Below are 25860 nucleotides of genomic sequence, written 5' to 3' on the forward strand. Positions count from 1 at the left end.
ACTGCACAAAAAGAATTCTTGAGGTAGGTATTTATTAGAAATCATCAAATAAATACCTTCACTAGATGCCTACAAAATACGGAGTTATTCTGGCTTTTATTTCAATATTATTATTCATGAGTTAGGTAAAGAAAGTCTGAATAAGTTGTCTAAATCAACAACCTGCTATCCTAAAGGAGAGGTACAACATATTCAAGCAGAAAGGCCTTGCTTACAAAAAGCAATAAAAAAGTTGGGGAAGAAAATTTTACTGAGCAAGATATGTTGAAATAACAATTGGAAAGGGGAATAATCTGAAATTAGGCAAAAGTCCTCAGATGTTAGCTGGAGTCAATGAAGATCAGCAGCTATGATGTAGAGAAATGAGAACGGATGGTCCCCAGAAAATCTCCATCTCTCCATATGCCCATTTGGTATCTTAGAGATCAAAAGGAAAGTGCATATGGAACCTCAAGTAGAAAAAGAAATACTCCACGAATTCTGATACTTGTCCAAAGGCAGCAGATACTCTTTTGTAAACTAGTAGTGCTTTACGGCTTCAAAGAATTAATAATAAAGAGAAATAACCTATATCTCATCAGTGCAACTATAATCCTTAGAGTAAATATGGAATATACTCAGGTTTAATTAATGCACAGCAATAAGAACAGAAATATGGAATGCAAAGACAAACCACAGATGATATTTAAAATAGCAAAAGACTTAAGTAACTCCACAAAAGGTTATCCCAAAAGCCAATGAACATATTATACCCATGCTCATTACTAATCAAGGAAATACAGATTAAAACCACCAGAGACGATCACAAATACAGCAGATGACAGAAATTTAAATTTAACAGTATGAAAATATACATAAAGAGTGACATCTCATCTATTCTGGTAGGAATGTAAACTGTACAACCCACTATGGAAAACTGCTTGGCATTATCTATTAAATTTGAAAATAGTTGTACCTTATGACCAAGCAGTTCCATCCCTGAGAACATACTCTAGAGAAATAAAATGCATGCACGTGTGTACCAAGAGATATGTACAAGAATGTCCACCCCAAGTGTTATTAGTAATAGCACAACACTGTTCTATTAGAAAAGAATAAATCATGGTTTATTCAAACAGGAAGAAAATTAAACTAGAACATACAACATCGATAAATCTTACAAATATAACATTAACAGAAGATAAAAGATACAAAATATATACAATTTGATTTCATTTATATAAAGCTCAGAAACGGGCTATATATGTATTTTAATGATATACCTAGGTGGTTAAACTAGAAAAAAAAGCAAGGAAGTAACTGCCATTAATGTCAGGGTAGTGGTTTACCTCTGGTGTGTTTATACATTATATTTATTTATTATATAACACATTTATGTTTCTATTATGTTTTATTACATACATTTCTCTAGGTATGTAATATATCACAATAAAGTTTATACTATATATTAGAACCTTTAGAAATATATTTTTATGTTTACTGATCTTTGAAAAGAGTTCAAGTTTTACCATAATTTTTAAAAAATATGTTGCTTGGGTTCTAAGAGAGGAAGAATACTACACTGCATGGAAAAACACGTCAATTTTAAAAGTGCTTTTCTTAATAAGTTAAAACAAGATGGAAATTTATACATAAAAGTTACTGATCACTTATTTAAAATAAGAGTTAAAACACGCTTGTGTCTCCAAACACGAATTTTAAAAATTTAACCTTTCATAATGTTAGTACTTTGAGACTCTATATTACGAAATGACAGACAAAGATACATTTTCCTGTCTCTATCTACCACTTGGAAATAATATGAAGATAAGTAAAAAAGATAGGCTTTTCTCCATGGTCCGTGGAAAGAAGGTAGACATTTATTTTATTTTTATGAATAAAGTATTAAAAAATAATATGATCATATCAAACACTAGTTTTGAGGCCTGATAAATGCCAAGTACTTTTGGTTCAAAAAGCTTTTTTTGGTTCACCTTACCTTTAATAATTCAAAATAGTGCCAACAATGATACACTGGCACCAGCATAAGGCGTGGAAGGACATAACGAACTGCCTCTTTAAAACCATCAGCAATGGACTGCAAAGCAAAAAAGATGTAATATTGTATCTCTGATATCAAGGATATATAACAGCAGTGTCTAACAGAAATAGCTTTTAAAAATATAAGATACAGACTTATCAAAACTATAATGGAAAACATTCTATATTAAAATGGAAGTGCTATCAAGTTTTTTTTCTCCTTTTACTCCTTTAAGTTATTAGATAATTACATACATTTCTTCATCTCTTATATGGCTAAAATAACTTTTACAATAGTCCTCTCAGCTTTTCTTCAAGTTTTAGGTTCTACATACTTTAAAAGAATTTTGAAAAGCTATGTACCTTCTTGCACATTTTTATGCCACCACTTGGAATGTTTTAATTTTAAGTAGTTGCAAATAATGTATTTTGGGGGATGCTGTATGTATACTGTGGATATGATTTAAATATATTTCACCAAACATTGATTAAATAAGTTTCAGATTTAGCTCATTTATGAAAAATGTCTGTCATACAGACATCAACAAAGCCAATCTTCATTGACAAAATAAACAGAGCCAATCTTCATTGTCAAAATAAACAGATCAGACTTAATTTCCGCAAAAAACCTGATTTCATTCTTAAATTCAAATATACATGTTGATGTCACAGTCTTAAATATAGAAAGCATTCGTAAGAACCTAAAATAACACATCCAGGTATGAGAACTTTATTTTTCAAGTCTCCCTCTCCTTTATCCCAATGTCCAATGAATAATACAGTACTTTAAAAAAAAATTAATATTCACCCTTGTTACAACCATCTCACATCTTAATTCTTAGATATGATAAGACACAGGTAGAGAGGACCTGCCATTTCAGCTACCAAGAGTTTTTCACAATCAAGAGTTCTCTTGGAATACTTTTGCTTTGCAGTCAATTAACTTGCTATATTGTGATTTGTAAGATATTTGATCTTTATCCACAGTTGTGACTCACAGCTCCCACAAACCCTTGGAATTTCCTAAGTTTTGAGAGTGATAAAGGTGTCTTTTGTTATGTTAATGAGATTACTTTTTGACCCCCATCCACAGATGGGGGCTAGTTTCCAGGAGAATCAACCTCTGTGATTAGAGGTTTGGAATTTTCAGTCCCACTGCCTGACTTCTGGGGAGGCGAGAGGGGTTGGAGACTGAGCTCAATTGTCGGTGGCCAATGACTTAGTCAACCATGACTATATAATGAAACCCCCATAAATACCCAGAAAGACAGCCCTTTGCCTTTTGGGAGAGCTTCCAAGTTGGAGAACCAGAATGCTTCCATGTGCCACCAAGCTGGGGCCCCAAGCTCCATGAAGACATAAGCTCTTTTGAGATTTCACTCTATGTGTCTCTTCATCTGGCTATTGATTCATATCCTTTAATATCCTTTTCCTTTAATACCAGGATGCCAAAGAAGTGTATACAGGTAGACACTTTGGTCAATGTTGCTCAAGAAGTAGTTCGCCATAAAGAGAAGTGTCTGGACGCTGATGGTAACCACTTGGAGCACCTCTTGTAATTGCAGAAGTCAAACGTGACTTGTATTCATCTTTTATTATCGGCATATATTGAGTATTACAATTTTAATAGTTTTCCTTTTCTAAAATGTGTATACAAGTTTTTGGCACCCTCCTCTGTATACTTTTATAATAAACCGGTAATCTAGTAACCAAAATGTTTCTCTCAGTTCTGTGAGTCTTTTTAGCAAAATGAACCCAAGCAGAGAATCATTGGAACCTCCAATCTATACCGAGTTGGTCAGATAAAGTAAGAGCCTGGGCTTGTGGTTGGCCTCTGAAGTGAGTGTGAGTGAGTGAGTGTGTATGTGTGTGTGTGTGTGTTGACACACGGGTGCGTGTGTGCAAGAGGTGGCGGCACCCCAGCAGGGAGCACAGTATGGTAGGACTGAACCCTTAACCTGTAGAATCTGATTCTATTTCTGGGTACACGGTGTCAGAATTGAGTTGAATTCTTGCTGGTGTCTCAGAATTATTTGCTGGGGGGTAAGAAGAACTCCCTCCCTATGTTGGAACTGGGTCCAGGAAACCCATTCACAGCTCTATTTTGGGAGCAATATATTTTTTTTTCCCCTGACTGGTGCCTTGTAAGTTTTTACACTTTGGATCAATGCATAATGGGAAATTCAATATGGCAATAGACAATATATGAGAGAAATTGGAAAATAGAATGCAAAAACACAAACAAGATAGCTGGCAGACTAGAAATTGATTCCCTTAAACTTATCTGTACCCTTATATCACCTGAAAGTGTACAGCTAAGGTTACATATGTCCCAGTTTTGAAAACTAATAGTCTGTAGAATAAATGCTTTTCTAAAATTTGTAAGAGATTTAAAAGTTACTCATGAGTTTAAATGTAATTAAGGTTGACTTATTTAAATATTTATTTCTCATCAGATTAATAACAACAGCAATATATAATATAAAGAAAGAATCTAATAAATATATCCTCAAAGGTAAAATATTCCCATAACTCTTATATATTGTTAATTGAAGTTAAATTATAATTTGTTCAATAGACTCAACAACTATTTATTGGGCCAAAACTCATATTCTTAAAATGTGCTATACACAACTTATTAAGAAGTTTTATTACTTTTCTAAATGAACTATTACTTCAGCTTTTTAAAGTTAATACAAGTGAGTTTGGCCTATGAAAAGGGGCTTTATCTAACTTTCAATAGCTGACATAATTGAACCCTAAACATTCAAATCCCACAGTCAGAATTACTAATAAAACAGAAATGAAACAAGAAATGTTGTGAGTGCTTTTAACGAGTATGCAAAGATATTATAGGCAGGTTGTCCAATTTAACATTGTTTACTGTATGGTTTATGTCTATATACAAGATTTAACTTAAAAAAGTACTCCTAGGCCAGATGGCTCAGTTGGTTAGAGTGCGAGCTCTGAACAACAGGATTGCTGGTTCGATTCCCACATGTGCCAGTGAGCTGCACTCCCTGCAACTATACTGAAAACAACAAGCTGCCGCTGAGCTTCCAGAGAGGCAGCCGGATGACTCAGTTGGTTAGAGCCTGAGCTCTCAACTAGGTTGTTGGTTCAATTCCTACGTGGGATGCTGGGCTGCATCCCCTGCAACTAAAGATTGAAAACAGCGACTGGACTTGGAGCCGAGCTGTGCCCTCCATAACTAGATTGAAGGACAATGACTTGGAGCTGATGGTCCCTGGAGAAACACACTGTTCCCCAATTAAAAAATTAAAAATTAAAAAATAAAGTACTCCTTTGTTGAAGTAAATCTTGAGAAGTTAAGTGTAATTTTTTTCCAAGTTGGCAAGTTTCTGAGTAGGAACAGAATAATGGGAACACAGTAAAGAAGGCAAGGAAAAGATGGTAAGCTCAGTTTTGAACATTTGTATTTCAAGCGCCTGTGGGATATCTAAGTTAGTTAGTTCAAAAGGCAGGTAGTTATATGAAAGTGTACACACACACACCCAGTGCTCAAAAGAGAGCTGGAACTTGAAAATACAAATAGGAAGTCATCAGCATATAGGCAGCAACTAAAGCAAAAGTCACTCAAGAAGAGCATTAGGGGGACAGAAAATCAGGAGCTAATAATAGAAGTTGAATGATACCTGCAATTAAAGAGACTGAGAAGATGAAATCAGAGAAGATAAAAATTAAAGCATCATGGGAGCCAAAAGGACAGGGAGACGAACAAATATAATGCTACAGACATAAATAAGGAATCAAAAATGTCCACTGGATTTGGTGGTTAAGTTCATTATCAGGGCAATTTTTAGTGTTATATCCTGATTAGAACACAGATGTTAGCAGTATAATGAAGAATTGTAAAAAGTAATATGAAGACTACAAAATGGGGGGAAAAAAGGAACGTGATGAAAGCTTTATTTTCTTGTTTTAAGACAATAAAGACTTGACCATATTCATATGCTAAGGGAGAAGAGCTGGTCTAGATTTAGGAAATTTCTACAGCAATAAGTACGTAGTCAAGAATCATTGATACAAATGTAACCCTTGTTTAGTGGTGAAAAAGTAAAAATATAAATTTCATCTCTCTCTCTCCACTTCCATTTTATCTTACTGCATTACTGAACACTTAACTTGCATACTTCCTATTAATATATTTATCTCCTTTAAAATATAGGCCTGACAGAGAAATCAGTATGAGTATACATAAGGATATTTTCCACTTTTTATGATTTTCGTTCTATCTTGTTGGGAATAAGAACCTAAAATAGCTCTCCATATTCATCTCTATATCCCAGATGTAAAATGTGCCAGATTTTTCTGGTCAATCAGTATTTGTGATGGTATTCTATAAAAGATTTCTACATTGAGAACAGAATAGTTATTTTCAATCTAAAATAGGCTTACAATAACAGATTTCGAATGACTGGTGAAATATTTCCTCAGTTACTTTCTGAAAGGAATCTAGAATTATAAATATTTGGAGGATGAGATGGTGAAATATTTCTTTAGTTGCTTTATATATAAAATAATAATAATAACATTCAATTTAAGTTTACCTGAAAGTGTAGAGCCACGGCAGGTCTGGCCATCAACTTATTGAAATGGTCATTAAATTTTGGTGAAAGAATGTCCTGCGATAATGTTTCATAAGGATCAAACGCTTGCTCCTATTTTTGTGAAAAAAGAAAATGTGTTAGGTTTAAAAGAATATCTTTTCTACTAATAATGGCACAGATTACTTAATGGCAATTTTTTATTCAAGTCCTCAACTAGGTTTCAGAACTTTTTGCTCTCTACTTTGCAGGGACAAACAATAATGATGGCTGTAACTGGAAAAATTCTTAAATGTAAGTAATGACCTTGAGCTATAGATGACAAGAAGCTACTGGTCTTAAAATAGGTCACTGATTTTGTGGTAACAAGTATCAGACTATTAAAATGCTTATGTACATTTATCCCCAATAAACGAAAAGTGTGTTCATTAGTGAGAGAAAGTTGGGTTTTGAAATTTGAATTAGGCTTATCTAGGTTGAAATTAAGTTTACACTTAGGATACTTTCTAAAGAAGCAAAAAGTGATACCACTGTTTTATCCACTTGACACTTTTCAAAATTATAAAAAGCAAAGACTAATGTACTCAAAGCAGAAACTGCCCAATTTTTGTCCAATGTTTATATTTAAATTCCTATTATTTGGAAATAATCAACATCCCCAATGATTAGTTAGAACCTAGAAGTTTGTTTCATTTTTGTATTTTAAAAATATATGTTTTACAGAAATAAGTATTGGCGAGGATGCAGAGAAACTGAACCGCTTGTCCATTGCAAGTGGTAATGTAAAATGGTGTAGCCTCTGTGGAAAACAGTTTGACAGTTCTTCAAAAAGCTAAACAAAGAATTAGCATATGAACCAGAAATTTCACTCCTTAGGCATGTACCCAAAATAACTGAAAATGGACTCAAACAGATACTTGTATGCCAATGTTTACTGCAGCATTATTCACAACAGCCAAAAGGTGGAAAAAACACTAGTGTCTATCAACAAATAACTGGATAAATGAAAAGCAATATATACATACAATGGACTATTACTCAACCATAGAAGGGATGGAGTTCTGACATGTGCTAGGACATGGACGGACCTTAAAAACATGCTAAGTAAAATAAGCAGACACAAAAGAATAAATATTGTTTGATTCTACTTACATCAAATATCTAGTATCAGCAAATTCATAGAGACAAAGTAGATAAAGTAATTCATAGAGACAAAGTAGAGGTTACCAGGGTTCGAGGGAGGGAAGAACAGGGAGTTGTTTCTTAATCAGTAAAGTTTCTGTTTGGGGTGATGGAAAAGTTTTGGAAATAGACAGTGGTAATGATTGTATAATATTGTGGATTTAATTAATGCCACTGAAAAGTATACTTAAAAATGATTAAAATGGCAATTTTGTTATATACATTTTACCACAACAAAAAACAAAAATTAGAAAATACATTGCTAATGAACCATGATATCTTTAAGAGTACAGCAGGCAACCAAACTACAAATTAACATGCCAAGATATCACAATATAAAAATTTTCTAATAAGAATCAAAGCTGAATATTTTGGTTAGGCATCAGTAACTGAATATATCTATACTATCAGTTTCATTGTCTACAAAATAGATGTAATAAAAGTGATGTATATTTTCAGAAAAATATATATAGAGATTATAAAATCAGGAAATTTATATGACATCTAAAGAAAGCACTTTTAAAGCCCTGTTTTCCAAATAAATAAAAATGGCCAATGAGTGAAAAGATGTTCAACATCATTAGTTTACTTTAAAAAGGAAAATTAAAGAACAAAGAAATGCTGGGGTTTTTTTTCCTAGCAGACTGGCAAAAATTAATGGGATAATACCCAGAGTTAGTGAAGGTGTGGGGAAAAAAAGAAGGCCAGCATATAGAAATTATTTGAAAGTAAATTTGGCAAAATGTTTCAAAGCTCTAAAAACATACCTAGTCTTTAGTACTACAATTCCTCTCTAGGAATATATCCTAAAATAATTACTAGGCTATGAAGGCACAGTATAAATATGTTTGTTGCAATATTATTTACAACAACCAAAATGGAAACAACCTACATGCTTAGCAACAGTAGACAGTTAAAATATGTTAGTGTCTCCATAATATGGTACTATTCAGACTTTAAAAATTGTATTGAAGTATGTTTATTAACATGGGAAATGTTTGTTATATACTCACTGAGAAAAAGCAGATAATAAAAGAATACGATCTTATTTTTATAAGTACACATAGGTTTGCATGTATGTGTAGAAAATAACTAACAATAAGTAAATATTACAAGGATAACATCTCTGGGTATTGGAAAATGAGTGATTTTCATTTCATTTGTATTTGCCTCTCTTTGTGAATACTTTTACAATGAGCTGTATTACTTTTATAATCATTTAAGACAACAAAATGATTTTCACTTTGGAAACAAAATTAAAATATAAAGTTCCTTTTCAATTTTTGGAAATTAAGACGAAAATCCACAAAAGCTAAACAACTATGATCAATAACATTTCTTTCACCTTAAATGCACTCGCCATTTAAAAAAATATCTTAAAATGTACTATTTTATCAACTTTCACTTAAGTATTATTATAAATACACTATAAAGTGTCATTATTTATAAATACAGTGTAATTGTAGTTAGCTATTGGTTATACTAGTCAGCAGTGTCTTCTAATTTTCACAAAGAACATACTACTAAATTTCTTACTACCTCATTTAAGATTTAAATGAGAATATAAAGTAGTTCTGTAAACTTACTTCCGCCAAGTCTTCAAAACAGCTGCCAGCTAAGGGATGAGGACTACTTTCATCCGTCATTTCAACTGTGTCTTCAATCAAACCTAAAAGTTTTACAGTCAACTCATGTATATCTGAAATGTTACTGAAAATCTTTTCTATGTCCTGAAAAAAGAAAAAGAAAGGTTAAGACACAAGTTGAGAATTTGTTTAAAAGTTACTAAATATATATAAATAATGTGTTTCACCCAATCACATACTAATATATTCCAAAACATAGCAAAAGTCAATCACAAATAAGGAAGAGAAATAAACCTGCTGGATAATACACAGTACATTTACTGGAAAATATAGATGCTAGATATTTTAAATTTATTTTTCAAGTACTGTTGACTTACAATATTATTAGTTTCAGGTGCACAACATAGCAATTAGACATTTACATACCTTACAAAGTGCACATCCTAATAACTCTAGTACCTATCTGACACCATACAGTTATTACAATATTATTGACTATTTCCTAAGCTGTACTTTACATCCCCATGACTATTTTTATAACTGGCAATTTGTACTTCTTAATCCCTTTCACATTTTTCAACCATTCCCCACCCCCACCCCCTATTTGGCAACCATCAATTTGTTCTTTGTATCTATGAGTTTCTGTTTTATTTCTTTTGGATTCCACATACATGCAAAATCATGTATTTGTCTTTCTCTGTCTGACTTATTTCACTTAGCATATTACCCCCTAAGTCCATCCATGTTGTTACAAATGGTAAGATTTCATTCTTTTTCATGGTTGAGTAATATTTCATTGTATATATGTACCACATCATCTTTATTCAAACAACCATTGAAGGATACTTAGATTGTTTCCATGTCTTGGCTACCATGAAGAAGGCTGCAATGAACATAAGGGTACATATATCTTTACAAATAAATGTTTCTTTTTCAGGTAGATATCCAGAAGGATTGCTGGGTCCTATGGTAGCTCTATTAATTTTTTGAGGAAACTCCATACCGTTTTCTATAGTGGCTGTATGAATTTTTATTCCCACCAGCAGTGGATGAGGGTTCCCTTTTTTCTATATCCTTCCCAACACTTGTTATTTCTTGTCTTATTGACAATAGCCATTCTAACAGGTGTGAGGTAGTATCTCATTGTGGTTTTGATTTGCATTACCCTTGTATTAATAGCTAATGAAGTTGAGCATCTTTTCAAATATCTGTTGGCCGTTTGTATGTCTTCTTGGGAAAAGTGTCTATTCAGGCCCTCTGGCCATTTTTAAATTGGACTGTTTTTGTTGTTGTTGAGTTATATGAATTCTTTTATATATTTTGGTTATTAGCCCCTTATCGGAGGTATCATTTACAATTATCTTCTCCCATTTGATGTGTTGCCTTTTTATGATTTCTTTTGCTATGCAGAAATTTTTTAGTTTGATGTAGTCCCATTCATTTACTTTTGCTTTTACTTCCCTTGCCTTTGGGGTCAAGTTCACAAAAGCCCCTCTGAGACCAAGGTCCGTAAGTTTAGTACCTATGTTTTCTTCTATGTATTTTGTTTCACGTCTTATGTTTAAGACTTTAATCAATTGAGTTAGTTTTCGTGTATGGTGTCAAAACAGCAGTCTAGCTTCATTCTTTTGCATATGGCTTTCCAATTTTCCCAACACCATTTATGAAGAGGCTTTCCTTTCTGCATTGTGTTTTTGGCTCCTTTGTCAAAAATTAGTTATCCATATAAGTGTGGGTTTATTTCTGGGCTCTCAATTCTTCCATTGGTCTGAGTGAGCTTTGTACTATAATTTGAAGTCAGGGAGTGGCTTTTTTTTTTTTCCCCTCAAGATTGCTTTGGTTATTCGGCTCTTTCATGGTTCCATACAAATTTGATGGTTTTCTATTTCTTTGAAAAATGCCATTGGGATTTTGATGGGGATTGCACTAAATCTATATATTGCTTTAAGTAAATCTACGCTGATTCTTCCAATCCATGAACACGGATCTCTCTCCATTTCTTTGTGTTGTCTTCAATTTCTTTCAACAATCAATGTCTTATAGTTTTTGGTGTAGTTTTGGCCTTCATTCCTTTGTTAAGTTTATTCCTAGGTATTTTATCCTTTTTGTTGCAATTGCAAATGGAATTGTTTCCTTCATTTCTTTTTCTGATATTTCATTGTTAGTATATAGAGAAAAATCTTTTTTTTAAAAAAGAGTATTTGTCTATCCAGATTCTTTAGAGTTGATTTTAGAAGACACAAAAGGAAAAGATGAACAAAGTTCTCTGGATCCTCATCCTACTCACCCCACTCCCACCCAGTCTTTCCAATAGAGAAGCTCTGTCTTTATTTACATGACATTCTGCATAAACTTTCATTCTTAAAAAGTTCCACCCACTGTTAAAACTTTAAACTACTGTCTTAAAGTACCTACAAAAAGACAGGAAAAGCATGTTTTTTTCTAGACCATACATCTTTTTCACCATCTTCAAATGAATGACTACAAATCTTAAATACTGCATAGCACAAAAAGATTTCATTCCAGTACAATCCCCGTTTCTCATTTTGTGTCTAATTTTCATTGTCGCCATACTTTTACATTAGTATAAACATTCACATATTTAAAAAACCCACAAATAATACATAAAAGAATATTTTTGTTTTGCATATAGTTACTATTTATGGTTTTAAGCTGCTGTTTGACTTTTGGGACAGACAGAATTTCAAACTCAAAAAGGTACTTACGGAAGGTTTAAACAGCTTTTTGTCAGAAAGAAAGGCTTCTCGAAACACTTTTATAATCATATTTAGTTCCCGCAGATACTGTCTTTCTTCTGCAATTTCAGTTCTGACGAGGTCATAATAGTTTAATTCACCTGAAGAACTAGGTTCATCTTCACAGAGAGAAATCAAACCTATGTCATCCTGATCAAACATGTCCATCAAAACCTGAGAAATAAATCAATAACGCATAAACTTATTTTCCTTACTTTTATAAAACCACTTCAAAGTACTTGCAATTAAAACACTAAATAATGAGAGTTGTGTGTATTATAGGCTAATATGTATGAAAAAATTCAAAATAAGAGAAATTGAAAAGTTGAAGGGGAAAACCAAATATTTCTGGAAATAAGATAAACCTAATAGTGAAATATATACGTGTGTGTGATACATACACATATATACACATACATATTTAATAGCAAAAAAGAGCATAACTTTGGAGAACAATCCGAGCCAAAATACTAGTACAGCCACTTACGCATCTGTGATTACAGACGTTTCTTTTAAAAGTCAGATTCCTTACATACAAAAGATGAAAGAATTAAATGAGGTAATGTACATCAAATGCATACTACTATGTCTGGCAAATAGTAGGCACTCTAAATGGTAGTTGCTTGTCCTACCTACTATAAGGATGGTTGTATGTACTTGGGTAGAGTTCAAAAGAGGAAAAGTGAAATGGTACTGTGGTAGTGGCACACAATAGATTAAAAGTGTGATAGTTTGATGCATATATACTATATCAACTACTGTAATTAAATTTATTTGTTAAAACCAAGCATCCCACAGATGTTTAAATTGCTAAAGCAACAATTTCCCCTTTCGGAGAATAGTAAGATTGCTACTGTGGATTTATGTCAACCAGCCCACAAGAACTAGTTGTCAATCAAAAGCCATAGGAAATAGGTGACCATACCTTTTAGAATTAAAAATAGTTAATAAAGAAAAATTGGACCTACTTAATTATATATTCAAGACTGACTGAAAACTACTTTCTTAGAGTTCAGGAAAAAAAAGGCATAATCCCAAAAAGGAGGCTCCAAAAAGTAAAACAACTTCAAAGGGATGAGAAGAAATTCTGACAACATACAGAGATATTCATTTATTCATTCATTCTGAAATTGTTCTGATCTACTGAAACTGTGCCAGATGTTGGTAAAATACAGCAATGAACCAAACAAACACAGACCCTACCCTCCTGATCCTGCTGAATCTAACTCAGAACTATTTCTTAAATGTGGTCAGTTTTTTCCATCCCACTTCATGCTTTAGATTAGACTATTAAGCAATCACCATCTCTTAAAAGGATACGCAAGTCCTGCAATATAATCTCCCTGCCACTGGTCTTCCCAGTCGCATTTCCAAAAATTTGTTCCTAAAACCAAATGTGTATCATACCATACATAAAAATGATACTGGATTTCCTTGCCTTCAGCATAAAATGCTAACTCTGTAAGGACAAAGGCCGTTCACAATCTAATGCTAATCCATGTCCCTTGCCTCACCTGTGACACTCTGAAATCCCTCTCCTCCTCACTGCCCCTCCATACAACTCACTTTCTTGCCACTGAACATCGTCAGCCCCAGTTCTTAGCAATTCAGATCTCTAAACAAACCTCTGGGGCTGCACAGGGAATTAGCTGATGAAATCTGATTTTAAATATATATGCAAAAGAATGAAAGACATGACATAGACTAGATCTGTCTTCCCCATCAGACAGTTTTAAAGTAGTCCATACTTGCTTTCTTGAACTTACTCTCATTCACTTCTCAAGCCCATTACTTTATTCAAACTGTTCGCTAATGATTTTCTGGCGTCTTCTGACTTGTTTTCTGTAGTTACTGACACAGCTAACAACAAAACTTTTTTCCTCTGGCTACTGATATATCCTTGTGTCAGTGGGGCCTCCTTCTCAACCACCCCAGCTTCTGCACCACAGCTGCAGGGTTCCGTTTTTGGACCTGTTGGTCCTGCAACACCAAAGTCCTGAATGTAAATGCTACAAGGGTCAGGCAGGTAGTGACATCGTAATAAATAAGAAGTAGTGAGGGGGAGTGGCAAAATGGAAGGTGCCTGCACCTGTATAGGAAGGGCACTGTTAAATGCCAGCTATTTGGTCAGGTTTTTTGTTTTCTTTTTTTTCAAAAAAGCATGAGATTTAGATTTTTATATAAAATTTTCAGGTTTGTAAATATAGATGACAAATAATTAAATTTTTTTTAAAAAATAGAATTACATTTTTTTATTTTTTTTTAACTTTTTATTGGGGAATATTGGGGAACAGTGTGTTTTTTCCAGGGCCCATCAGCTCCAAGTCAAGTCGTTGTCTTTCAGTCTAGTTGTGGAGGGCACAGCTCTCATAGCTGCAGGGGGCATAGCCCACCATCCCATGTGGGAATTGAACCGGCAACCTTGTTGTTAAGAGCTCGTCGCATTCTAACCAACTTGCCATCTGGCCACCCCTCAAAATTTTAAGAAACAAACCTGGAATCCTGTTCACTAGCAGGCCACCAGTCTGACACGTCTGTTGTACTTTCTCCTAAGTGAGCTCATCTTCTTAGATGCTTTCCTATTACTAAGTACATGATAATGACTCCTTAAATGTTTATCTCTAGACTCAGCATCTCTCTTAACTCTTGACAAGTGTTATGAAAGGCTTGCTAGTTATCTTCCTGTCCGACCAAACCTATGCACGTATACACTACCTCACAAACACTAATAACAACATCACCTACTTGGTCATCATAACACTTCTCCTTTTATATCAAATCAGTCCCCAAATCCTATTAACTTTAATTCAGAAATATCTCTTAAATCTGGTCAGTTCCTTGTATTCTCCTCTATCTAGAATGTTTTCCTTTACTTCCCTTCCAAATAGCACATTTATTTATATGACAGACACCTACCATTTTCATCACTTAGCTCAAATGTCATTTTCTTTGTATAGCTTTTCCCACTCTCCCTGACTCTCTTCTCAGTCTTTTACACTGGCTTCAGTCCTCTATTAGCAATCTTCTCTCTTTCCTATATAAGTGTTTAACTTGTATTGAAATTTCTAAGGATTAAAATCATGATCTCATCTTAAAATCCACAGCATATGAACACAGTACATGCACAAAAGATAAATTGCTGAAAACACACACACACATGTATTATACATGTTTGTAAACTATTAGACTTGTGTAAAGAAAGCTATGGCTCAAATGAATCAAGGATCAGAAAAAAAACGTTAGGACAATAAAAAGCATTTTTGGTCATGTTCATAAGACAGACAACAAAGAAATACAGCCAGTTATTGGAACAAGTGGAGTAATATTACCATGCGTTAAAAAACACAGAACTCAACTCTTATTACACGTAGGCTTAAAGAAGTAAACTTCAGAGCAGCTCTGTGCCCTTATTCTATTGCCTTTCTTATACATTAATTTTCGTCTTAAGCACCTATGTTCTATTTTTCCACTCTGAATATTATTTTCCTTAATAGTGACAAGTATAGTAAGGGTTGAGCTACACAATTCTTTCCTGTGATCGTCTTAAGTATTCTCAGCAATCTTTGATGTGACAGAATATCTCACATAGTCAAATGTTGCTTTTATTTTTAAATGTAAAGAAAAAAGGTTGATTCCCAAGTTCCCTATCTGGCAAATTAAATGACCTTTACTAGCAAATTATATGGATCCCTAGAAATCATTTAGTCAAATAGTTTATTAAACAGATGGTTCATGAGCTCTTCAAATGGAGATCACTAGAAAGTTTAAATTTACTAAGATCACACCCTGGCACACTATTATCATTATTCCACTCACATGACTAGACCCACGAACAGTCATCTTAATTTTAATCCAAGCATACGACAGTCTCTTGAGACAAACTTGGAATCAAGGTAGCAAAGGACTGGCAAACTATAGCCCATAGGCTATATCATGCCCACTGCCAACAGTTTTACTAGAACACAGCCCACACTCGTTCGTTTATGGCCTCCTTCCTATTATAAAAGCAAAGATGAGTAGTTGCAAGAGAGACTGTATGGCCCATAAAGCCTAAAATATTTACCCTCTGGTCCTTTATAGATAAAGATTGTTGACTGGTAACTTAGACAAGAGGTGAAACAGTAGCTGACTAGAAGATCATAATGGAAAAAAAAAAAGTGGTAATTTATTTCTAGAAGGATGCCTCTAACAACATGTGAGAAATCTCATTTCTTACATACTGTTTTTTCCAATATTTTTAATAAATAATTCCAACTAAAACTAAGTTTCTCAGATTTGCATACATTTCAAAAAGCTGAATAGGATATCGAAAATGCTGAATGACAAAATTAGATTTTTATAATATCTTGGTATGCTGGAGCATAGTCTCAGTAACAGTATGAAATGTTCTGGGGATAAATTTGACTTGAAACTTACATAAAAAAATCAACAGCGAGTTGTAAGAAGTCAAAGAAAACAAGTTGTAAGAAACCAAAGACGTAACATAATAGTACCTCATGTGAAAAGTCCTAGGGAGTTTATACCTCTGCAAACTCATTAAGTAAGCAGAGTGACATAGGTGTCAAACACATTAATGCTGAAATTATAAAAGAATAACATAAAGAAGGAAGGCATTTCATTGTAATCTGTGTTAGTCAGACCAAATCTAGATTGTCTTTAGTTTTAGAAATCACAGGCTAAGAGCAATACAACAGTGAAACATCAGAAAATCATATCACATGAAAACTGTTTCTTAAAGTCTCAAAAGGTAGATTTAGTGCACAAAAAACTGCTTCAAATAACTGAATAACTTATTCTGAAAAGCAGTTTGGTCTTATTTAATGTAATTCAGAAGACAGAATTAGAATTAATGAATGAAAATTAATAGAGAAGTCAACTTTAATTTTGTATGAGAAAGACATTTCACCTAATTAGAATTTTATAAAAATGGATGAAAAAAAAAAATAAAAAAAATAAAAATGGATGAACGTTTTTGTAAGAAATGAGTTCCCTAGCCCAAACAAGCTATGTGATGATTTGTCAACTGGTTGTGATGATTTGGTCTCTTGTAATTTTGAAACTGTATAATTGTTTAGAATTTAATTGCTTTTGCCTTTAAAAAGAATCACGGAAAAAGTGAACCTCAAATATGATACGAAGTCTCTCCTCTCCACAGTTACTCAAAAATTATGTCCAAGGCTAATGGATGGGAGAGGCGGGGGCAGCAAATAAGGTAGGAATCCCTGCAGGGTGAGGGTGGGAAAAAACTGGGTGGCCCATCTCAGGGTGACAGATTCTGAAGACAGTAAGGAGGGTACTTGTAGTGAGGGACACAACCTGACATAGGATGTTAGATTAGAGATCAACTGGGGTAAGAGACTATACATATGACAGGGCAGCGCTCAGTGAAGGGTGGCGGAGAAGGTGGTCCACAGCAGCAGGCCAACATGGGATTGTCAGATCTTGAGCGGGAGGATAGAGTGCATACAAAGGGGAGGAGTGGTTTCTAAGCTAAAATAGAGTTAAGGAGGGTCCCTACACCAGTAGGGGAAGAGAGGTCTGCTGGGAGATTAGATACATAGGAGAACTGATCAAGTAAAAAAATATATTAAGAAAAATGGGAGCCAAGTTTCTTACTAGGAGAGAAGGGATACAAATATGAAAAGGGGGAGCTAAAATGAACCTGTGATATTGGATTTGGTTTGGAGAGATTCTGTGAGATCTCATAAAAATAAGAATTAAATTTAGATGAATATGTTTGTGTGTATTATATACATATGGATACATATACATATATGTATATATGTGTGTATTATATATATATGTATTATATATGTGTGTATATATATAATACAAACACACAAATATCTATATTAATACCTGTATCTATATCTATATCCCCTAACTCTAGCATCTAAAAGACCAGACCAGTGACACTCAAATAGTAATAAGCTCATCTAGCACTCAGATCTTGGTTTCTAAATACCATTCTCCACTAAAAGGAACCAGGATTTTAAAAAAAAACAACTAATTCCAGGCTTGAGTAGCAGGTAAAAACAAGTTGAACCTAGAATATCTTGTGTCAAAAGAAAGTGTTCAAAAGAAACTGTACAGGGACAGAGAAGCCAAACTTAAAGGGGCTCTCACCCACCAAAACTCACCCGTGCAATTTGAGTATCACAGTAAATAACGAAGTAATGGATTATGACCCATTGAATAAAATAAGACCAAGAGCCCATATTAAAATAAACAAATGAATAAATTTAAAGTGTGATAAGAAATGAAATATTTACACAGTCTCAAAGTATTCCACAAAATATTTGTTAATTACAAAAGGGAAAAGAGTACTTCAAAGTAGGAAACCTGTCAGGCAACCCCTTAATTAAGTGATCAAATAAATATCACCAGTAATGGGACACATCGAAATTGTGTGCTATGTGACAAAATGCAATGAGAAGAACACAGCACCACTTCTATGATATTCTTGCCAGATCCATAACCTGAATCTAATCAAGAGAAAACACCAGAAAAAAACCTAAAGTAAAGGGCATTTTAAACAATAATTGGTGTAATACTTAAAAGTGTCAAGGTCATAAAAGTTAAGGAAAGTGAAGAACTGTTTCAGTCTGAAGAAAAAGATTCATGACTACTAAATGCAATACATGGTTCTGGACTGGATTACTTTGTTATAAAGGACATCATTGGGACAACTGGCAAAATTTGAATGGGGTGTAGGATTAGATGGTATAATATATCAACATAAATTTCCTGGATTTTTGATTGTCATACTGTGGTTATGTAGGGAGCATGTTTTCATTTGTAGGACATTAAACTATGTTGGCAACTTACTCTCAAGCGGTCTGAGCACAGGCAATTTTATTAAAAGTCTGAGATAAACACAAACTATGAAAAAAACCATGTAATCATAACTTTAGAAGTCAAAATAGAAACAAGAAGGAATTTCTGTTTACTATGAATTTTAAATGAAAAATCATTTTTGAGACTATAGCATAGCACAGTAGCTCTCAATCATAACTGCTCATCAGAATCACCTGAAATTTGAAAATACTGAGGCGTGGACGCCCAACCCAGCCCAAGTAAATGAGAATCTCTGGGAGTGAGACGCAGGCATTAGTGTTCTTTCAAAGCTTCCTGGTGTGCACTCAAAGTAGAGAACCACTGACACATGCCAGGTCCTGGGGGTCCTTCACACTTAGAGGTCTAGTTGAGGTATCTTCTTTGTGAAATAACACCTCGTCTCCCCTACACCAGAGTTGATCACTTTCTCCACCATAGTGCTGACTTGTTTAATAGTTTTAATTACATTGTACTACTTATTTGTTTACAATATTTTTATTTCCCACTAAAATAAATTCTTTCTAACAGGGATTGCTGACTGGCCCATAACAGGTACTCAAAAATACTGATTTAAAAAGGAAGAAAAAAAGGAACAGAAGTAGAAAGGGAAGAAAAGGAGGAGAGAAAAAAAGTACTCAATTTCTTTCCTCAGTAGTTTATAGCCAGAAAGGAAGAAGTATACCAAAAATATTATCAGGGTAAAGTAACTTTGGCATTGGCAATGTCTTTTTCTCTCTACCCGTGTCCCGTTAAACTACTTTACGAAACCAAAGTATGTTTTTCAAAATTACTTCAAATACTTGAAAGCATCTAAATATTCTGTATACAGTCTCTTTCTAAAAATATAAAACTCAAAGTACTTTTCTTAAACTGGTTGAAGACTTTGGATATAAAAGATTCTTGATAGAGAAAAGAGATTCCCGTCCTATCACATGCTGAAAAAATCTGGAAATATCATAGTCTGAAAAGCCAGCATTTTTCTGTCTTTCAAATCCAGGAATTATAAGTTACTAATATACTGATGTATTTAAAGAAGGAGGTAGAAGAGACATACGCATACAGTCACTACTATTCATGTTAAGTTTAAATACCTTTTAACACTTACCTTATCCGCACACATTGACACTTTAATGTCCTGCTGAGATATTTCATAATGTCGAATATTGAAAACATAATTACCAGCCAATTTCAAAATATCAGCTGAGATATACTCTAGGACAGCCACAATATATAAGGACACATGGTAGTCCACTTTGTACCCTAAAACTTCCTGTGGGAAAAAAATAAACAATTTAATTCTAAAAAATGGCACTATAAGTACCAATTAAACACTTAAAAATTTCATTTAACATTCTTACTTGTAAAGAATTTTCCATAAACCAAATGTCTAAACTTACTGGTACCACAGGATATAAAGTGAGTTGTTGGTTCCAGTATCAGGGGCTTTTTTAAAAGAGATATCTAACCTAATAAATCTGCCTTTAGTATCAAATAAGAAGAGATAGTTAATTCTAATATACGAGTAGAAATCTTGGTCTGGACTTCAATTAAAGCCTCGTAATCAATACATTATCCAAAACCCATTTGACAAATATCGCCACCTTCAAGGACCTTGCTTTAACCAATACCCTCAAATTACAAGGTTTCTATTGAGAGGATATGTAATCAGGGTGGGGTGGAGGAATCTTGAAATTGCCACCAAAGGATATTCAAATCCATGTACACCAAGTATTTTCTATAGACTAAATAATATTCTGTAGTCTATTTTCCAATGTATATAAAAATACCTGTGATAAATACAGATTAATTTAAAAATAGTTCTGAACTCATAGTAGCTTTTGACATTATGTATTTTCTTAATCAAGAAAAGGCTGAAAATCAGTTGGTGTAGTAGACATCAGAAGATGTCACAAAGATGCATTAGTGTTTATCATTAACTTAATATTATATGAAAGGCAACCTGATTTAATCAAAGTACATTTATTTTTATTTTGTACACATATTAACAAATACATGTTTGTGTAAGTATATACATATGCAAGTGCACATGTACAATAACACAGACCACGCTATATAAATACTATATGCACCAATACCATATAAAGTATGATTTGTTATTAAGAACTTCCCTAATTTTTCTTTTTTCTTTTTTTTTTTTTTTACCTTCAGTGAAGGATGGATTTTGTCCACAGGCAATAAGAGAGGATTTCTTCGTTTTCTTTTCTCTATGGCAGACTGTGCATCAGCAATAGCCCATTTATCAATTGGATGAGGAAAGGTCTTTTGAACTCGTTCCTGTTCAGATCATAGCAGTACTATAGTTAACAGAAGTGCTCATAAATAGAATATTCATATAAAATTAAACTTTGTCACCATCCTTAATGCTAGCAGATAATAGTAACATAAGATTTTGATTCCTGTAGTAAGTAAAATTAAAACAAATAGATCAGCAGGACTATAAAGATTTTTCCACATAATTCCCATGGGTAAAGAAAAAGGTGAAATTTTAAACAGAAAGCTTTAAGTATAAGCATAATTAAAATGGAACTGAAATAAATCAAAAGTATTAGGTTAGTGCAAAAGTAATTGCAGTTTTTGCAATTTTTAACCTTTTAAACTGCAATTACTTTTGTACCAACCTAATAATATTAGGAGAGATCAAAGCTAGCATCAAATTACTCTCAGTGATTTTACAGTAAGGTTTCTAGGGTTAAAATTGTTTACCTAGCAGAAGTTTGTCAATTCATTATTAATAATTATTATTCAGTCACTTTCCTTTTGCTAATCTTAGAGCTTCAAATATAGAGGAGAGTTTTACAAAGAAGAGATGTTATGTACCTCTTAAAGGATCAAGTGGGTGACAGAGCTCAGAATGGCTTAAGGAAATATACCTCTTGGCAAAAACAAAAAATCCAAGCCTTTGAGGCTACTATTATGGTTCATCTAATATTAGTGACTGGCATGAATAATGACAAGTAATAACAATGGAATCAAACACCAATTTAGAATTTCCTATTTTTTAAATTATATTCTCAGCTTTAAGCACACTTATCTACTGAAAAGTGTGCTTTTATTATATTTATTTAATGCCTAATTCTTACAGCAGAAAATAGCGAAATATGCTTTAATTCCCAGAGTTACTAAAAGCTTAACTGCTCAATTATTCCAAATTAAGATTTTCTTTCATACTGAAAGTTGTTGCCTTACTGTAGAAACAATTTTCAAAAGAAATGTGATGTAAACAGTAATGTGATGTAAACGTATAGTGCAAAATTAATTTATGAAAGCTATACTGACAGATATTTCTAAAAATCTAAAAATACTCTCATGTAACCAAGCCAAAACATGATCTTTCAGAGGTGTGTGTATGTATTTATTTGTGTTTGTGTGTGTGTGTGTGTGTGTGTCTGTGTAGTAATCAATCAATCAATATCCTTAAGATTTATACTAATCCTTTATTGAGGTAATAGTCACATGCAGTAAAATGCATAGATCTGAAGTGTACAATTCAATGAGTTTGAAAAAAATGCTTACATGTATGTAACCATCACCCTAATCAAGATACAGGATATTTCTATCATCTCAATCTCCACCCCCTACAGGCAGCCACCCACCATCCTGACTTCTATCACCATTAATTTTAGCTGTTTCTGAATTTCATCTAAGTGGTAACACACAATATGTACTCTCTGGGGTCTGACTTTTTTTGCTCTATATAATGTCTGTGTATTGTCGCTATGTTACTGCATATATTAATAGTTTGTTCTTTTATATTATTGCTGAGTAGTAATCCATCTTACGAATCAAGTAAAATTTGTTTACCCATTTTCTTGTTGATGTAAACTTGAGTTGTTTCCAATTTTTGGATATTATGAATAAAACTGCTTGGCTAAGTCTTTTTCTGAACATATATTTTTATTTTTCTAGGGTTAAATACCTAGGAGTAAAACTGCTGGGACATAGGCTAGATATATATTTAACTTTATAAGAAACTGGCAAACAATTTTCCAAAATGGTTATACAATTTTATACTTCCCCTAGTAAAGAGCTCTAGGTGCTCTTATCTCATCAGCAATTGGTGTTAATCAGTCTTTAATTTTATTCCATTGGGTAAATGTGAAATGGTATCTCATTGTGGTTTTAATGCTATTTCTCTGATGACTTATGAACCTGAGCACCTTTTCATGTATTTATTGGCCATCAGCAGATCTTCCCTTATGAAGTGCCCATTTGACTGGGTAGGGTGATTTTTTTTTTTTTATTACCGATTTGTTGGAGTTTTTAACATATTCTGGATATAAAACCTTTGTAAGGAAAACATATTGCAAACATTTTCTCCTAGTCTGTAACTTATACCTTTTTTTCCTCATTAATTTTATTCGTTAATATTTACTGCATTTGAGTCCTCAGTAAAAAAATATTTGCTTAACCCCAGGTTATGAATATATTCTTCTGCATTTTCTTCTAAAAACTTTATAGTTTCAGCTTTTATGCTTAAGACCACGATCTAACTTGAATTAATTTTTGTGTGAGATAGGTTTAAGGGTTTTCTGCCCCATAAATTTATCCAGTTGTTCTAGCATTTTTTTTTTTTTGCTGAAAAACTTTCCTTTCCCCACTGAATTGCCTTGATTATCTTTATCGAAAATGAACTGACTACATGTATATATCCCATATGATTTCAATGGTTTTAGATTCCAGAATAATTTAGAATAATATATATTTAGGTTCAAAAATTAATTTGTACAGTGGTTCAGTGACTTTTTGACATAACAAAATAGTTTTTACCTCCACATCTTGAACAGTCCTTGGTTGTGCCATGCATAATTTGTTAAGCAGCTGAAAAATCAACTCTTCAATATAATAGAGAGACTCTTCAGTAGCTGAGAGATTGGGGTGTACTTGCTCCTGAACCTTTAAAAATAAAGTTCTCAATTAACATATAGGCCAAATAGTATTTACTGAATGAAATGTCAGAGAATCTTATATATAATTAATATTTTACTAAAATGGTTATTCAAATACAGACATAAAACATAAATTTAAAAAAGCACCTTTATTTACTGGTCTCTGTAAACTTTTATAACCCACAGTGCAGTGGTTCTTAACTTCTTTGGATCCTATGAAAATCTTTTGGCCCCTTTCCTCCTTACCACTCAAAAAGCATATATATATATATATATATGTCCTAAAATTAACTAATATATCTACTAAAAGTCTGTGAACACTAGGTCATGAATCCCAGCAACAGAGGCATCTGAATAACCATACTACTTTACAAATTATCGACCTGCTCTATGAAGAAGTAGATGCCAGTCAGTTTTCTTTTACAGTGGTATAAGCTCCTGATTATCGCCACATAGCTGTACTGGGCCATTTTTGTTGTTAAATTTCTTAAAGTCAGAACCTAGTAATCTCTCCTAAAAAATAATCTAGTCGAACTGCATATGAGGAATAATAAGGTAAAAGATAGTACCTACCATATAGCAGGTGTCATGTAAATATTTGTTGAAAGAATGATTGAGAAAAGTACTACTGTAATTTTATGCCATGGTATTAGGAGCATATAAGCACCATCGACATAAAAAAATGAAAATTTTAAATAATCACAGTTATTTTGAAAAACTGATTCAGTAATTAAAAACCTTCCCACAAAGAAAATAGGATGAAGTTCACCACTTCATCTAACTTCTCAAAACTTAGCATAAAATTGTCATTATAGCCTCCTGCAACTTTTAAGTCCATAAAGTCTTTGGGTGAAATCCCTTCTTTCATTCCTAATTAGCTTTGTTGATGCTATTTTATATTTGTTGTATATTTCATTTATATCAGTTTCATCTTCATTTTTTCTTCTGCTTTTTTTTTTAGTTCTTTTTTCTAACTTCTTGAGATGTATACTTGGTCATTATTTTTCAATCTCTATTCTTTTGTAATATGTATATTTTCTCTAAGAACTACTTTTGTAAAAAACCCACAGATTCTGATATGAAATATTTTTGTAGTCACCCATTATAAAACTGCTTCTAATTTCCACTATGTATGTTCTTTGACCTTTAGAACTTAGAAGTATACTTCTTAATTTCTAAACATAGGGAATTTCTTAAAGTTATCTTTTTTATTTTTAGAATAATCACACATTGTGGTCAGAAAACAAACTTTCTATGATTTCAATTTTCTGAAATTTGTTGGGCCTAGATGGCTTCACTGACAAACTCTCCAACATTTAAGGAAGAAATGCAACAATCTTAAGCAAACTTTCCCAAAAAAAGAACAAGATAGACTTCCCAACTTATTTTGAGAGTAGACTTGATAAAAAATTCAAAAAGAAAGATGCAAATTATACAACATAACTAAGCTGAGTTTATCCCAGGAATGCAAAGTTGATTTAATGTTGGAATACCAAGCAAAGTAATTCACCATGTTAACAGATTAAAAGGGAAAAACAATATGATCATCTCAATAGATGTAGAAAAAGTATCAAAAAATATTCAACATTCATTCATTCATAATGAAATCTCTTAATGAACTTCCTTAATTTGATAAAATATATCTATAAAAAAGCTACAATAAATATCATAGTTAATGGTTAAACACTGAAAGCTTTCCTTTTGAGATCAGGAAAAAGGCAAGGATAATTTTATCATTTCTTTTCCACATTGTATTGGAGGTCCTAGCTACTGCAGTACAGCAAGAAAAACAAATAAAATTATAAGAATTAGAAAGGAAGAAACAATTTGTAGATGATTTGATTGCCCACTATAATAGTTAATTTTATGTGTCAACTTCTGGGCCATAGGGTACCCAGATAGCTGGTTAGACATTTTTTCTGAGTGTGTCTGGAGGGTGTTTCCGGATGAGATTAACATTTGAATCAGTAGACTGAATAAAGCAGATTGCCCTCCCCAATGTGGG

General features: G+C 33.1%; 1 protein-coding gene across 2 annotated transcripts in view; it reads right to left on the reverse strand.

Moving 5' to 3' along the window:
- The window catches only part of SOS2 (SOS Ras/Rho guanine nucleotide exchange factor 2), an 82953-nt gene that overhangs the window by 41105 nt on the left and 15988 nt on the right, over window positions 1-25860 (reverse strand). The window contains exons 2-8 of one of the 2 annotated variants that reach the window (XM_081050451.1): window positions 23737-23862; window positions 21112-21243; window positions 20054-20218; window positions 12082-12285; window positions 9356-9499; window positions 6591-6701; window positions 1979-2077 (exon numbers count right to left, since the gene is read on the reverse strand). In XM_081050451.1, the coding sequence (XP_080906577.1) occupies window positions 1979-2077; window positions 6591-6701; window positions 9356-9499; window positions 12082-12285; window positions 20054-20218; window positions 21112-21243; window positions 23737-23862 (981 nt within the window). The remainder of the gene's footprint in view (window positions 1-1978; window positions 2078-6590; window positions 6702-9355; window positions 9500-12081; window positions 12286-20053; window positions 20219-21111; window positions 21244-23736; window positions 23863-25860) is intronic. The other variant, XM_081050452.1, reaches the window with a different exon arrangement.

The sequence above is a fragment of the Rhinolophus hipposideros genome, assembly GCF_964194185.1.
Source record: "Rhinolophus hipposideros genome assembly, chromosome: 5".
Taxonomy (NCBI): Eukaryota; Metazoa; Chordata; class Mammalia; order Chiroptera; family Rhinolophidae; genus Rhinolophus; species Rhinolophus hipposideros.